Source organism: Hermetia illucens, chromosome 2, assembly GCF_905115235.1.
Source record: "Hermetia illucens chromosome 2, iHerIll2.2.curated.20191125, whole genome shotgun sequence".
Taxonomy (NCBI): domain Eukaryota; kingdom Metazoa; phylum Arthropoda; class Insecta; order Diptera; family Stratiomyidae; genus Hermetia; species Hermetia illucens.
This window is the reverse complement of record NC_051850.1, coordinates 176317193-176334333: the sequence shown is the minus strand read 5'-3', so window position 1 is coordinate 176334333 and position 17141 is coordinate 176317193. Positions and strand designations below refer to the sequence as shown.

The 17141-nt window shown below is 45.0% G+C and overlaps 1 protein-coding gene across 1 annotated transcript in view; it reads left to right on the top strand.

Moving 5' to 3' along the window:
* The window catches only part of LOC119650445, an 809140-nt gene that overhangs the window by 682518 nt on the left and 109481 nt on the right, over positions 1-17141 (top strand). The window contains exon 20 of the mRNA XM_038053300.1: positions 15100-15214. Within this exon, the coding sequence (XP_037909228.1) occupies positions 15100-15214 (115 nt within the window). The remainder of the gene's footprint in view (positions 1-15099; positions 15215-17141) is intronic.

Here is a 17141-nt window from a genome sequence, read left to right as displayed (position 1 = left end):
TTGGCAGAGTTGATGCCAAACGTGGGGTCACCAAGGCATACTTCTAGGTTGCTTATAACCAGGGTAGTGAATTCGATCTTGCTCCATGCAACCCCAGTTTGGAAAAAGACATTGCGAATATCAGCTAACGCTCATAAACTGAATGCAATATACAGGAGAACAGCCCTAAGTGTATGTTCTGCCTTTAGGACTGTCTCAGATTTTGCAGCGTTCGTCATCTCGAGAATGATGCCGATTGGCATCTTGGCAGATGGGATGACAAACATATACAATGCGAAACCTATCTCTCTTTTATCGCAGACGAAGAACCACCGAAAAGGAGAGGTTTGTAAATAGATAGCAGGTGCACTCGCGAACGGTGGGCACAAGCGCCGATGTCTCCCAACAAAGAGTGGCCTGGGGTGACAGTATAGCGAGATTAATTATAATCTCACCCAGTCCCACTCGAGGCATGGAGGATATCACCAGTACCAGGAAGGCCCAGACCAATTTTTTTTCCATTGTCCGAGATTCATAGATGAGAGGAGAAACCTAGATGTAATACCTTATGATAGTTCCACGGGGGGGAGGAGGAGTCGGGGGTGGTTTTTGGTGGGTAAAAATCCCATATACTGGCATGTCCAGGCCAGAGTATTTTGAAGATTTCCACATCCAAAAACTAGACAGACAGACGAAAGGACACACTGACTGGCAATAAACCGATTTCAATAATGTTTTATTTTATACGAAATCTTAAAAATGAGTATCCCAAAAATTGACTGATTTAATCAGGCTCTCAAATATTTGCGTCAGAGCCAAATATACGCTAAAACAGGTCGAAGTTGGCACTATGTACCTTAGCTTGGTCGTGAAATATCAATTTCTTGGGCTCCAATTATGGTACAAGTTCCCATAATTAATCATTCAATTTCAAAAATATCCTTCAACAGAAGGGTTGAAAAGCTAATTGTAGAGGTATAACGCCATTGAATTAACCCCACATAAAGAGCCTTCAGGTACTGATATTTAGTAAATAAAATACGATTTTAAAGGAGGTGAGGTAATTACTCCAGTTCATTGATTTGAATCATAAATGGTGGTATTAAATTCACAGTAAAGTGAGCTTTACCAAGGGTAAAAACCAAAATAGTTGAAACGGAATCCGGTAAAAATGAAGGAGCTTAATACTTTGACCTCTAGACGATCCAACCCCGAGTGAAGGGGCAACCCTGAGCTCATCGATAGAGAACCTGAGTCTAGACTCAGATTCCCCACTTATTCAAGTGGGAACCAATTCAATTGGGACCCAGTCCTTAACGGAGGAGCCGAAGCAGGCCCCTTCTGTCAGTATTCCTGACCCCAGGCTCCAATCGGCGCCACCTGCTGAGGCTAAAGTCTTGCCCATGGGTAAGCACTTGTCCACGGACAGCAAACTGCCTTCGGGCAAACCGGCTTCGGGCAAACAGCCTCCGGGCAAACCGCCTTCGGGCAAACCGCCTTCGGGCAAACCGCCTCCGGGCAACGCACAACCAAAGAGCTGTGCCAAGGTTGAGGGGAAAGGAGCGTTCGGGGCACCTGCGGCTAAGGGGAAACCGAAGCGACAGCGATCCTCGGATGATCCTAACTCTTCGACACAAAAGGCAGCAAAGAGGGCTCGGCCGGCAACGGCTAGGACTTCATTTGCAGTCAACGCTATCGAAGCCGATGGATGGGTCCTGTATGGCGACTCTAATCCATCCGGCTACGATACTGAGCAGTGCGAACAGCTTAGGAGGAAACTCCTCCTAGCTGTAAGGACTGCGTCAAGCGCAAGGCATTAAGCTTTGCTTTGAGTCGGTAGGTGTGTACCGTAAAATGTTACGGCTGAACTTTGCCGACGAAGACACGAACGAGTGGCTCAGGCAGTACTGCTCCTCCCTTAACGATGTGTGGGAGGGTGCACGACTAACCTTGAAAAGGGTCTCTGAGCTTCCATCGATCAAAAAGTACTTTCTCTGGCTTCCAGAAGAAGAGCGAAATTGTGTCGGGGTTCTGGAACAACTTGGTGTACAGAACAACCTTAACACTTCCACCTGGTTGCTGCTAGGCAGCAAAACAGGAGAGAGAACCGATAGGCCGGGAACTTTTCTCACAATCGGCGTTCCCGAACCTGATGTTAAGAAGGTTCGGGAAAAATCGGGTTGCCGGCTCTACTATGGGCTGGGGACCGTCACGTTACAAGTGTCGGCTCCTAAAACCATTGAAGGGGACATGCAGCCCCCAGCATCTACACCTGAAACGTAGATGAGATGCCACATTTCCCAAGTAAATTTGCAGCATTGTAAAGCGGCGACTGCACTTATCAGTCGTCGGATCAATAGCTGCAAGACATTTATATACCTCATACAAGAACCGTGGGTTGTTGATGGGGCAGTCAGGGGCCTAAACTTCCAACATGCTGACCTATTGTATGCCAATGGAAGCGCTCGACCCCGCACCTGCATGGTAGTCTCCAAAGACTTCCAGGCTAACCTGGTTAACGACCTATGTGATGGCGACACCATATCGGCTAAGCTAACCATAAAAAGTCAACAGAGAGATAAAGAGATACTATGGTGCTCTGCATATTTCCCCTACGACGCAGAAGACGTTCCCAGTGGAACATTCATCAGAGCTATCCAATATGCCAAAAGTAGAGGCATGGGGGTAATAGCAGGATGTGATGTCAACGCTCACCACATATGCTGGGGAAGTTCGAACATTAATGCAAGAGGATCGAGACTACTGGAGTATCTAGTAGGAACCGATTTGCAGATCCTAAATGTGGGTAAAGAACCCACTTTCTTCAACGTGGTCAGGCGAGAGGTCATCCACATCACGGTGGCATCTCCTGACATCGCGGCTCTGATCGGAGAGTGGAGAGTATCAAACGATATCACACTCTCGGATCACAGACGCATTGATTTCGTTATGGGCATGGATCCACCTCCGCCCACTCCATTTCGGAATCCGAGGAAGACAGATTGGGTAATGTATCAAACAGAATTGAGCGCCCGAGTCACGATCCCTGGGAAGCGCATCAAATCCATTGTTGGAATTGAGAAGACAACCCAGATGATCACAACTAGCATGAGAGAAGCTTTCGAAGAAAGCTGTCCACTCAAGACGCCAAAGAAGGGTAAAACACCATGGTGTAACTCGGATTTGGCAAAACAGAGGAGAACGACAACGATGCTTCTCAATCGTGCTCTGAAGGGTGAATCAAGCACTAGCTGGAATCGCTATAAAGAGGCACAGAAGGCTCTAAAGAAGAACATAAGATCAGCCAAACGATCATCTTGGAGACGCTTTTGCGAAGAGACTAACTCTCTTGAGGCAACCTCAAAGCTGAAGCGGATTCTGGTTAAAGAACGTAGCCAGAAACTGGGTTATTTACGTTTGCAGAATGGGAAGTACACAGAAAGCGATGAAGAAACGGCAAATCATTTGCTTGAAGTACAATTCCCAAGCAGCATCCAAAATCTAATCTCGGGGCCAACAGGTGCATACAGCCCTCAACCAAGAGACTGGAAGTAGTATCACTGGAGCGAGTGAAATGGGCATTTAACTCGTTCCATAGATAAAAGTCTGCAGGTCCGGATGGCATCATCCCTGCGCTAGTAATAGAAGGAATGAATGCCATGGGTCTACATATTCGGAATATATATCGGGCATGCCTAGCACACGCTTATATTCCAATTAAATCGCATGATGTGAAGGTCTTGTTCATTCCTAAACCAGGAAAACCCACCTACACAGCCGCAAAAAGCTTTCGACCGATCAGCCTAACGTCCTTTCTGCTAAAAGGACTAGAAAGACTAGTAGATCGGTTCATAAGGGATATACACATTCCTAAGTGGCCACTTCACCATAGGCAACACGCCTACCAGAAAGGCAAATCCACGGAGACAGCACTCCATGAACTTACGGCAAAAATTGAAAATGCGATGTCCGAAAAAGAATACGCCTTAAGCTCATTCATGGACATCGAAGATGCCTTCAATTATGCCTCATTTGCGGCAATTTGTGATGCGGCAAGACAGCATGGAGTCGAACCGCTGCTAATCAGTTGGATCCTTCACATGCTAGAGTGGAGAAAAATCCACATATCGGTCGGCCAGAAGTCTATTGAAGCAGGATATCTCAGGGGCTGCCCACAGAGAGGGGTTCTCTCTCCACTGTTATGGCTCTTGGTGATGGATACCCTGCTGTGGCTCCTGGAGGACAAAAAAGTCTTCGCGCAAGCATTTGCGGACGACCTAGCCGTAATAATTACCGGCAAGTTTGCGGACGCAGTATGTGACCGCTTGAATGCAACTCTGCATGTAATCCACAGCTGGTGCCTCCGCAATGGACTCACGGTGAACGCTAGGAAGACTGGAGTAGTTATGTTCACTAGGAACGTCAGGTGGGGTAGCTATACACTACCCACCTTAGCAGAGGCGGAAATCCAGCTGGCACAAACAGTCAAGTACTTAGGAGTACATTTCGACTCCAAGTTAACGTGGAAGCATCATATCCAGGAACAATATCAGAAATCCTGCAGATTGCTCTGATGCTGTAGGAATGTGATAGGTAAGACCTGGGGACTTTCACCTAAACGGATACACTGGATGTATACATCCATAATAAAACCCATTTTGATGTATGCATGCATCGTCTGGTGGCCAAGACTGAACTTTGCTAACAGCAGGAAGCTGCTAACGCAGATTCAGAGACTTGGTTGCCTAAGTATTACTGCAGCAATGAGTACTCCGCCGACTGCGGCACTTGAAGCTATCCTAAATTTACCCCCAATTCACTTGGAGGTGAAACGGAAAGCGGCCAACGACGCATATAGGCTCGATACCATTGGGGCGTGGAAAGGCGACCAATCCAACGGTCATGCGTCTATCTGGAAATTCCTTGAAAAACATCCGGTAGCCCTGATGCCGACCGATTATATGGTTTCCAGATTCGTCTTTGAATAGACATACACTGTCGTAATCACCGAAAGAGAAGAATGATCGACTAGTGGCCATGAGTCTTTTCAGATTACAGACCTAATAATCATCATGGATGGATGGATCAGGTGCAGGGGGTGTTCTCGGAGAATCCGATTATAGAACTGGCCCGACCTCTCGGAAAAATGACGACCATATTCTAGGCGGAGATATATGCAATTTCATTGGCAGCAGAAGAATGTCTGCGACAGAAATGGAGGGGTCGGACCATTCGAATCTGTTCCGACAGTCGGGCGGCATTATCAGCACTAAATGGCAATAACATATCAAGCAATTTGATGTGGAGTTGTCATCAGGTGCTGCTGAAACTTGGCCGACTGAACGAAACATTCCTGATGTGGGTGCCGGGGCACTCTAACATCGCCGGCAATGGGAGGCTGACAGACTAGCTCGCCGAGGGTCTGGATCCACAATGGTGGGGCCAGAACCAGCTCTTGGAATCCGACCATCTACTGTCAAGTCTACTCTGAAGAGTGAAATTTCAAGGATTCACGCAACCGAATGGAAAAATTTGGACTCTTGCCGGCAAGCGAAAATCCTTGTGAAGGAGCCTTGGGCCACTAGAGCGGCATTTTTGTTGTCTCTTAAGAAGTCGGACATGACCCTAGTAGGGCTTTTGACGGGACACTGCCCCTTAAACTACCATATGGTAAAGATTGGGGTAGTGGTTTCGGCTGTGTGCAGCCAATGTGAGGAGGAGGAGGAGACGGCCCTGCACTTTTTATGCAGCTGCCCGGCATCCTCAGATCTCAGACGAAGAGACCTTGGCAAGGTTTTCTTCAATGAAGAATCTGCACACTCTCTGCCTCTGGAGAATGTTCTCAGATTCGCTAAAGCCTGCGAACACCATAGGCGGGAAGCCATTGAATAGGCAACTACGGAGATAGTACAATGGGCCTAATAATGGCCTGAGTGCTCGGGGCTGCGGCTCCCCCCAGTTAACTAAACTAACTAACTAACTTGACCTTTAGACAGAGGGATCTTCTAATTAAAATTTAGAGTGTTCAGACTACTCGTGGTATAAAGCATATTTTACTCATTTCCTAAATTTGACATTCCTATATGTACATACTTCCAGATTTAAACTTCTTAAATGGCAATAAGTCGATACTAGGTGATTGATTTCCACCGAAAATGCACACTAACTTTGTTGTCCTTTAATTTTACATTTTCATTTTGGCTTTATGTAGGATCCTTCGGTTTGTCGAGTTCCGAACTCATTCCAAAAGACTCAACAATCAAAAAGATTGTGATATTCTAGCAACAGAGCCGAACGAACTTTTCTCTACTTCGGTTTTCGATTTTGAAAACTTAGAAATCACGATGGTCATGTCCAGTAACAAACCCGAACAGAGTCCTGTAGTCAGCTAACATGCCGAACTACCCCAGCTGCCCAATGTCGCATTAATTTTTTGGCCCAGACTACCCCCATCAGCTGGTGTAACAACAAAAGCTACTTAATTTTTCTCTTCTTCATCGAACCGACCTCTTTTCATTAACAAAACCCCCATAATATCCCAGGTGTTAATTTGAATGCATATTATTTCACCTTAGACCGAGACAATCGCTAAAAATGAATTTAACAATATATAGGATTATCAGCTCTATGGTAAAAACAACAAAAAAGGTTAATGATCATTTTTCAAATATGGAGAATTTATCTATCAATAATTAAAAATGTTAAAATTGATTTTCGGAATTTCCAAAAGTTGAAAAGGTGAGAGGGATTGAGAATGAAATTGAGAAAAGAAAATTACAACGATTATTCATAAATTTATATCTTAAAATAAGTGAATGTCGGGATAGGATTTAGGAAATTTAAACAACGGTAATCTAGTTGTCGAAGGAAGGATAAAGAGAGCGAAACGATGCACCTGCAAAGCTGCTGTCTTCTATTGTAAATATAAAAATGAATTTCCGTAGAAGTATCCACTCACTGTCCAGTCCTTTAATATACCAGAAAATCTGAAGTACCACCTCAAAACCAAATTCAACTTTCTAAACATTGCATCTACGAGTAAAGTATCTACTACTTCGGTCCAAATAGACATGTCAAGAGACGAAAACTTTAGCTCCAGGTCTTCCATTAAAATTAACTGAACAAACCAGCGAAGACCCTCAGTAGCTTCATGAAAGACTCAGTAACCAAAACAGTAGGGCTATACACAATATGCGGAAATATATATGAGCTCATTGTCCTGGAGTTGACTGACTTCAAGTACAATTTTCTAAAAATTTGCCAAATTTGCCAACTTTATCTAGGAGGCTATGCCTGATGTCCTGTCTATCCTTTTACCTCAAAAATGTTATGTCGCTTGAAAATGAACCTTTTTTTTCTCAGAAATTTCATTGAAATTATTTGGGATTATTTTAAATTTCTGTTTGGTATCCAGAAGTCCTCCACCCCCCTCCCACTGAATAACTAGCGAAACTATCTTTTTCATCTCCGAGTAGTTGTTGGTAGTACTTTCATTAACCCAAAATATTATATACAAAAAAGCTTCAGTTATGGTGGTAGACTTGCTTACCAACCTATACATTCAGGATCCTCCGTTCCAACTTCGTAGGCGCTCATTCTAAAGGACGGTAGCCGGCACCTTTTGAATTCCCCGCAGCATCTCAACTAGAAACTTTCATTTCTTTCTTTTTAGTAAATAAAAATCCTCACTAGAAATTTCACGCTCCTAAAGCTTTCCGCCGTATAAATGTAAATTCGTTAATATGAAGATGATCCCTTTGTTAATGTCGACCAATTTAAACTCGTTTACAGGCGAGGTGTATGCCTTTATAGAGAATTAGATCAGTGGAATAACTACTTCCATGGTAGGAAAGCAATCGTTCAGGGCGTCAATCAGCGTGTGTGGGTAAGTGTGAAACGCGGCTGCCTACAGGGACCTTGCCCTCCATTTTTATGGGGCCTAATGAACTGTTAGGTAAGCTTAATTAGGCGATTGAATGTGTTGCCTACGCGGATGATCTCCTCATTCTTATATAGGGGAACAGCCGACTTGACCGTGAACAGCGGGGTACTGAGTGAATCGTATATATGTAGTCGGTGCCCCGGTCTCCACAGAGGACACCAACGTCATGTTGCTAAGAGGCAAGCTACGTCATTCACCGTAGTAAAATCAAACAGAGTAAATTTGGAATATGTACCGACAAAAAGTGACATACACTAATATATGTGGGGCTCTTTCAAGTCAGGGTTGTGTACTGTGTGGGACAAACTCAGATGACTGATTCCATGTCCGCTGTAATCCGTAATCTAGACAGCATGGATATTCACTTAGCTGTGATACGCTTTGTTGCACTAATGCATACGTGCGTGCAGGCGAAGCTCCTTGTGGGCTCAAGCGGGGAGTTGCGTTGTACAACTCTGACGCCGTACCCCTTAGTTGCGAAAGGAGTCTTTGATAAGCCTTACATCCATTACGAAAAAATGCTTCAAGGAAACTTGGAGTATGCGCCAGTACTGCTGTGCCGGGCCTCAACTTGTAATCTCCAAATCAATCCGTGAGATTATGCCTACACGGCAGGTACTCACCTTAAATCCCCGGGACCTTCATGTCACATCACCGCAGCTTGGACGAAGTGACATTACACAAATGATATTCCTTGTGATTGACATAACAGGAACTTTCCAAATCCAAATACTGCGGCGTCGTCTACTGTCTACGCATAAGGTATAATCCCGCGGTTCTTTGCAGACACGGATTATCTTCCAGGCCACAATCAGAGACCCGCCGTGACTGCCATGGTGGTATTTTTTATACTAGATACAAGTTCCGCATTCATATCCGTGGATGTGAGACTTATCTAAAACCTATGCCGCAACTAAAGGGTACGACAGCAGAATTGTACAGCGTTGTTCCACAGTAGAGCGCACAACGAGCTCTGCCCGCGGTATGGACACAGTCACCATGAAGCTTCCATTGGGAACCAACCGCAAATAACCGAGCCGAAAAGACATTCATCAGGAATTCCCCTGGAGCATATGCTGTCAAAGGGCCATCCCTGTTTACACGGTATTAAATAACCTCCAGTGAGTCCCCGCGACAAGAACCACTTAAGGCGAGTCCCATGACAGGCCCGGGTCTGATCGGCTTCCTCGAGTACGTAGGGACAGCACTATCTCTAAGTAACTTATTCGCACAAGTGAAATTGGATATGCAGTCTGTCTGCAGGCAATTTATAAGTTTTCACTTGTGCGAACCAAGTTTATAAGTATTTTTGCTGTATCTTTATTATAATTAATCTGGGAATCACCTTGTGTACGGGTTTGTGAAGCGCTTTAAGGTTTCATGTATTCTACAATCAGTGAGTGACAGCTTCTTTCTTTGTCGGGGGTCATGAAAACTTTCAATTTTCTTGGTCATCCTTTCCGCCGACCGATTTTTCACGATCCCTCGCGTTCCTGACATCGCAGCGTGAAAATTCTTGCATTTCTGAAATCTAGGCCGCCTCCCATTTCAATCAAGTTATCACACCTAGGATTCCAGGGATTTTGCATTTTTGGTCATTTTGTCTGCCCGGGGGATCTGAAAATTTTCAATGATTAAAGGATAGTATAGGTCCCAGGGCGAAACGTGGATTGGTACCCACGATAGAGCATAAAACCTGGGAAATGCCTGCTGAACCAACACCAACAGCTCCACTACCAAACCCTATCTCCACCGCCACGTGGTGATCGCTGAGAGCTCTTTCTTTACGAAAAGCTGCAAACGGAGAAGGATGAAGGCGAGTCTCCTGCGCCTAAAAACGGGACAAATTGTACCAACTGGTCCTCCAGGTTGGGGGTTGGGTAGGGCTGACAACCCTACACGGAAAACAACTTGTTACGAAGCCACAACAGGAGCCTCGGACTGGATGGATAACATAATGACGAACCTGGCAACGACAAAGGATTATCGATTTGCGCATTTTCTCATGGAACGTGCGCTCCCTGTATAGAGATGAAGCGGATGAGCAGCTAGCCGACACCCTGTCCCAATATAGAGCTGATATAACAGCGTTGATGGACAGGGACCGGTTTCCTGGTGAAGAGCCACTACACCATATATTATAGCGGTCATCCAGTAAACCATGTGCTCGGAGTAGGTTTCTTAGTCGGCCAAAAAATGAAACCTGCTGTTATCGGCTTTGAAAACATAAGCGAACGGCTATGCACTCTGCGCTTGCGAGGCAAGTTTAGAAATATAAGCCTCAAAAACGTTCACGCCCCTACAGAGGAGACGGCAGAGTCGAAGAAGGATACCTTCTACGAGGCAGTAGAACGAACCCTCGAAGCCTGTCCCAGATATGATATCAAAACCATACTTGGGGAGTTTAGCAGCCATAGCTTACACGAAAAACAAATGATAACGGACTGCGGACTGTTCAATTAGCAGGGTCACACGAAATGGTTGTTGGAAGTACCTGGTTTGCGCGGAAAGCGGTCCACAAACATACGTGGGCCTCTCCAGATGGGACCACTTTCAACCAAATTGACCACGTGTTGATCGAACGCTGCCACCTCTCAGCCTTGATGAATGTCAGAACATATAGGAGGGCCAATATAGACTCGGATCACTAACTCGTTGGCATGGTGCTCCGAGCTCGAATAACAATACCACCTAGAATCCTCTCTGACAATCAGGTGAGAGTGAACACTGAAGCCATCCACAACACAACCCTCCGCGACACCTATAAGAGGGAAACGGATGCCGCAATAACCGCAGTCAACAGAGGACCTGGAGATGAAGCATCAACAAATGATCTTCACAATCACCTGAAGAACGTTATCATGGATACGGTCACAAACATACTTGGCCCCAGCCGCAAAAGAAGTCGGAACGGCTGGTTTGACGATGAATGTAAGCTAGCAACGGAACGGAAGAATGCCGCATACCGAGTAATGTTGCATTCTCAAAGAACGCGGGCACGCGCAGAGACTTATCACGAACTCCGTCGAGTGGAGAAGCGACTTCACAGACGGAAAAAGGAAGCCTGGGAGAACCAACAAGTCTGTGAACTAGAAAAGTACAGGGAGCAACCGCACCAGGCGCGGAAGTTTTACCAACAAGTCAGCAGGATGAAGCCTTATACACCTCGATGCTCATCCTGCCGAGACAAAGAGGGAAATCTGATTTCCGACAGAATGGGCATATTGGAGCAATGGGTTGAGCACTTTGATGAATTACTGAACAACCAGAACATTGGCGAGTTGGAGGTCCGGCCAACTGAAGAGGACGGACAAATACTGCCACCACCAAGTATAGGGGAAACAGTCCGTGCAATTCATCGACTTAAAAATGGTAAGTCGCCAGGAGCCGATGGAATTACAGCCGAATTAGTTAAATATGGAGGCGACCAGTTACACCAAGTGATTCATCAACTTGTGCTCAAGGTATGGGACAGCGAATCAATGCCTGACGATTGGCAACGAGGCATTATCTGTCTCATACATAAAAGAGGTATCACGTTGCTGAGTACCATCTATAAGATATCCTACACTATCTTGCTAAGCCGGATAGCCCCATACGCCCAGAACATCATTGGCCCATACCAAAGAGGCTTCACTCCAGGCAAATCAGCAACAGATCAGATTTTCTCTGTGCGGCAAGCGATGGAAAAACTGTTGGAATATGGACAACAGTTGCACCATCTGTTCATCGACTTTAAAGCCGCGTATGATAGCGTAGCCAGGGTAAAACTGTACACGGCCATGAGAGAATTCGGTATCCCGACGAAATGGATAAGACTGACTAGGCTGACCCTGACCAATGTGCGAGACCAGATAAAAGCAGCAGGATCACTCTCAAGACCATTCGACATCAACAACGGTCTACGACAATGGGGATGCCCTATCATGCGTCCTCTTTAACCCGACCCTCGAGAAAGTGATCCGTGATGCTGAGGTAAATGCAATAGGTACGATCCTCTTCAAGTCCACCCAACTACTGGCCTATGCTGACGATATCGACATTATGGGAAGAACCACCCGAGACGTACAAACTGCCTTCATCCAGATCGAGCAGGCGGCGGATGAAATCCGCGCACAGTTGTTGTCAGCCAACAGAGCCTATTTCAGCTTACAAAGACTGTTCCGCTAGAAACGTCTCACCATAGGGTCAAAGATCTTACTGTACAAGACTATGATCTTGCCAGTCCTCATGTATTCCTTGGAAACTTGGGTTGTTAGCAAGAGATATTGCGAACTCTTGGCCGCGTTCAAGAGAAGAATCCTCCGAAGAATTTTTCGCCCCCTACATGAGGATGGACGATTCTGTAGCCTACATAATGACGAAATCTATGAGCGATGCCATGACCGTCCGGTTGTGGATAAAATCCGGCTCAATAGGGTACGGTGGGCGGGTCACTTAATCCGTATGGATGAGGATGATCCCACCCGGAAAGTCTATAAGGGCAATATCTATGGTAGAAAAAGGAGACGAGGTAGACCCTGCCTAAGATGGAGTGATGGCGTAGGTCAGGACGCCAGACAGCTTTTAGGGATATCGAATTGGTGGACCTCGGCGCAAAACCGGGATGTCTGGAGTTCCTTATTAAGGCAGGCCAAGACCGGATACCGGTTGTTGCGCCGTTGATGATGATGATAATGATTTCTATAGATGCATCCACTCTCCCTACCCATAAATATACCAAAAAATCAGAAGTACCATAACAAAAGCAAACTCAACTTTCTAAACCTTGCATCTACGAGTAAGGTATCTACTACTTAGGCCCAAATAGACGGGCAAAGAGATGAAAAGTTCCAGGTCTTCTATTAAAATTTCCTGAACAAACCAGCGAAGACCCTCAGTAGCTTGATAAAAGACTCAGTAACCAAAACAGTATGGCTATACACAATATGCGGAAATATATATGAGCTCATTATCCTGGAGTTGACTGACTTCAAGTACAATTTTCTAAAAATTTGCCAAATTTGCTAACTTTATCTGGCAGGCTATGCCTGATGTCCTGTCTATCCTTTTACCTCAAAAATGTTATGTCGCTTGAAAATGAACCTTTCTTTTTCCCAGAAACTTCATTGAAATTATTTGGGATTATTTTAAATTTTAGTTTGGTATCCCCCTTCCCCTTCCCACTGGATAACTAGCGAAACTATCTTTTTCATCCCCGAGTAGTTGTTGGTAGTACTTTCAATAACCCAAAATATTATATACAAAAAAGCTTCAGTTATGGTGGTAGACTTGCTCACCAACCTATACATTCAGGATCCTCCGTTCCAACTTCGTAGGCGCTCATTCTAAAGGACGGTAGCTGGCACCTTTTGAATTCCCCGGCAGCATCTCAACTGGAAACTTTCATTTCATTCTTTTTAGTAAATAAAAATCCTCACTAGAAATTTCACGCTCCTAAAGCTTTCCGCTGGATAAATGTAAATTCGAAAAAGTCCTTAAAAACTGTTTTTATTTGCGAAACAAAAACTATGCTTCCCCCACCCCCGTCACAAAAGATTCTTTGTATGGAACAGTAATTAGCTTATCCAGGATCGTAGGAAAGCAGGACAAGTTGAGGTTGAAGAGTTTCACATTATCATTTCCTTCAAGTCTGCGTCTAATCCACCTGGCTCCTTATCCCAGCACCACAATTGTCCAGCCCCGTTGGTTCCGTGCCATTCTTGGCAATACGGGTTGTTGCTTTTTTAATTTATTAATGCCTGGAGGAAGTCATCCGACCATTAAACAAAGAAGACAAGCTCAAGTGAGGACAATTTTACATAATTACAATGACATGAAAAGTAAAAGTTATCGTCGAATGATGCGACTATTTCCCTTTATTTTCCTCCCACTGTCTCCGTAGAATTTTCTTTTTTTTTTGGTCCAGGTGGGCAAGGTGGAAATGCGAAGGTGAAGTTTATTAGCTTAATGAAAGTCTACCTCCGACAGTGGAGTCGTTTGGTTAAAACGTTGCGCTATTGTTCTCAGCAAAGTACACCAATTAAAAGTTTTTTATTTGTTTACGAGTCGCTACGGAATACGCCGTCAGGTGTGCTATTTTGTTTTGATTTAATGCGAAATTTTAAAAGTTTTTATTGAAACAATGCTCCCAGTTATATTTAAATTTCCAGTTGCTACTCTATCCTGGGGAAGTACTCCAGACTCGAAAATTCAATTTATGGTCATTATCCTGGGCTTTTTTTCTAAACCCTCGCAGTTCAGATAGAATGGCACCTGTGCTGCCGAGAACAGGTGCTCAGATAAACTTTTCACTCTAAGTATAGTTCAAGGACTCTCAATATTTTAACAACCCTTCGAATGGTGTCCTTATCTAGAGATCTCAGCGATTGATCTTTTGTCGAGCATCACACGAGGTAGAACTCCACACTCACCTTCTTCTTGACACTCAGTTCCAAGGCATCGTCCTGCGTGAAATGAATCCAATATTCAACCCTTTTCATGTCCGACACTACACATACGATGTCCTTGTTCAGCTCACAATGGAAGCAAGTGCTTGATTCATACCTTTTATATCCTCCGGTTTCTTAAAGCACGTATTATCTTCAAATCTATCTCATCCATCAGCCTTTGAGTATCCTACAAACTTCCTCCTAGGCATATGGTTCAGCCCTACAACAGTGAACATTCAAACATGAAATTAATTTACATCCCCTAGGAATATGTAGTCTCAGTCCTTCAATTTAGTGCGTTTCTCGTCCTAGCTAAGCCTACCAATGTGGAGTCTAAATTTGAAAGTTTCGCCAGCCATCTTTAAGGACTATCCCAAAACTCTTTTCATTGTATCTTGCTCTATATTGTCCTAGAGCACAAAAAAAAGTATTGAAAAATTCCCTCTGAAAAACTGCATTTAGGAAAAAACTTTTCTGTCGATAAGAAAACTGTTTGAAGCAAGGATAATCAGTTTTCCAACAAAAGACAAAATAAAGTTTCTAATAAGGAACTTCAAGTGTGTTAGGAACTTTTGAAATCTCAACTGGAAAGCTATTTAGTATGATTCAGTGTAGGCAAGGATCTTTGTCTATTAAAACGAAAGATATCTAACAATAAGAGCAACAATAACAACAACAACAGCAACAACAACGCCCCAGATAATATAATGCTTTTGTCTTATCCTTTTGATCTTCTTACCGTTACAGGTATCATTAAGGGAGATGAAATAATGGTTATCAATGGAGCTATTGTCTCTGACCTGGATATGATGTATCTGGAAAGTGTCCTACAGGAGGAACAATCGCTTTGCATGATGATGAGGTAAGTGCATATCCTGTAAATCTCTTATGTTCCCCCGTTGATGACTCTTCAAGTCTATGCAATTCTACGACAAGAGACAGGACTATGTTCTGTTATTATTGCTATGCAAGAGACACCCCAAGAAAAGTATATATGTATGTGTGTTAATAAATGACATATGATATGCAGGAAGTCATATATAATGCATTTGTGCATTGCGAATAAACTGCAGAAGACCAAATCCTTGAGGTGTTATAAAGTGGAATATGTAGCTGGTAAGCACGCAAACGAATTGATTTTCATTTTGGTGAAATTGAAATAGACAAGAACTAAATGAGACAATTTGATACTACCTAGTATCTGTGAAGATAGCCTTTGAAAGAAAATTATAACGCGCCTTAAGACGTATCAGATTCTTCTAAACTAATGTATCTGTGGCCGCTCCGAGGAGCCCAATTAGAGCTGACATGCGCAGTTTTGATGCCACAAACTCCTACGACCGTGACTACTGTTATGACAGCAGGAAGCAGAGTCCAGCCGGCCCGGACCTTCAGAGCTAGCCCCTAGCATTCATGAAGGAAAGCAGCTCTCCCAATCTGGAACTAGAAATCTCTCTAAGGTCCCCAAGGTCCCCCACGGTCTGTGCGACCTTCCCTTAATAATAAAGGTCCCCAAAGAATGGAAGCTAGAGCTGGGCATCGCAGAGGAAATGCCTAAGGATTTCCCCCGCTTCTCCGCAGCTTTGGCAAAACTAATTGTAGGGTATACCGAGCCTGGCGGTATGGTCCCCTATGGGTCAGTCCCCCCCGTAATCTTGAATGCATTTGCATGCGTCTGGAACAAGAGCTCTCCTGATCGGACTATGTTATAAGCAGGCCAAATCCTCATTGGTTTGACACAGTTGGTAAGCCTTCACCATCTAAGGCTCGCGGCCGCTAAGTAGTGCTAGTGGATTCCGCCCTTGATAGTCACCAACGAGACACCGACTGTACCCGCCGAAGGGCTACAAGAGTAGAATCCCGCCTGACCGGGAACCCAGAGGAAGTTGACCTTGAGGGTGTCGTCCAGACTGTTCAGCGAGTTGTTTGCACTGCCCTGCCAGTCTGGAGGATGTCGTCGCTGAGTAAAAAGCCTTAATGGCCGCTTGGCTGTTGGTCAGAATGGCTATGTTACGTTTTGAGCTCGGATCATGCTCCAGCCATCGACAGACTTCCAGTATCGCTAGTATTTCTGCTTGGAATACACTGGCGGACCTGAAAGACCATATGACTGTGTGGAGTGTGTGGAGTTGCCAAATCTCCCATCAGGCGCGTCTCTTCGTGTGGATAAGGGAATGCTCGGCGAATGTGTCATGGCCATGCACATGCACGCATCCGGAGATGTGCGTGTATGGGCATGTTTATGCGCAGGCCGGGTAGGTGGGAAGTAAACGCCCACCCGTGGATAAAAATTGGCTATGGGAAGGATACCCACAAATAAAACCAAACATGGAGGAGCAGAAGAAGGATGAAGTTACGGTGCAGGGCTTCGGAAACCCAGTGCCGGCGGTTTTTGGAAGTGAGCAAGCGGGCTCCCGGCCGTCGATATCCAACGACCGCAGTGCCTCAGTAGTGGGAACCTTGGCTACTGTGGCATCTAATGTTACAAGCGTACGGGAGGAACTTGAACTGGCTCCAGTGATGGATCCGTTCAGAAGGAGCTCGATTTTTCGCAGATCCCCTCCCACACGAGCACAAGCCCCCACAATCGCTACCCCCAGTGGGAAGCGTATAGCGGGAGTCTTCGATGAGGAAGAATCACTGACGCCGATTCACCCGAGCGATGTTTTTGGCAATGATCAGTCTGGAGCTGCCTTTACTGCCCTCGGTAAAAAGGTCATGGAGCTGTGTGAGTTTATAAAGGAGCGCAGGAACATTCACCAAAATATAAGGGCCATGATAAGAGGCAT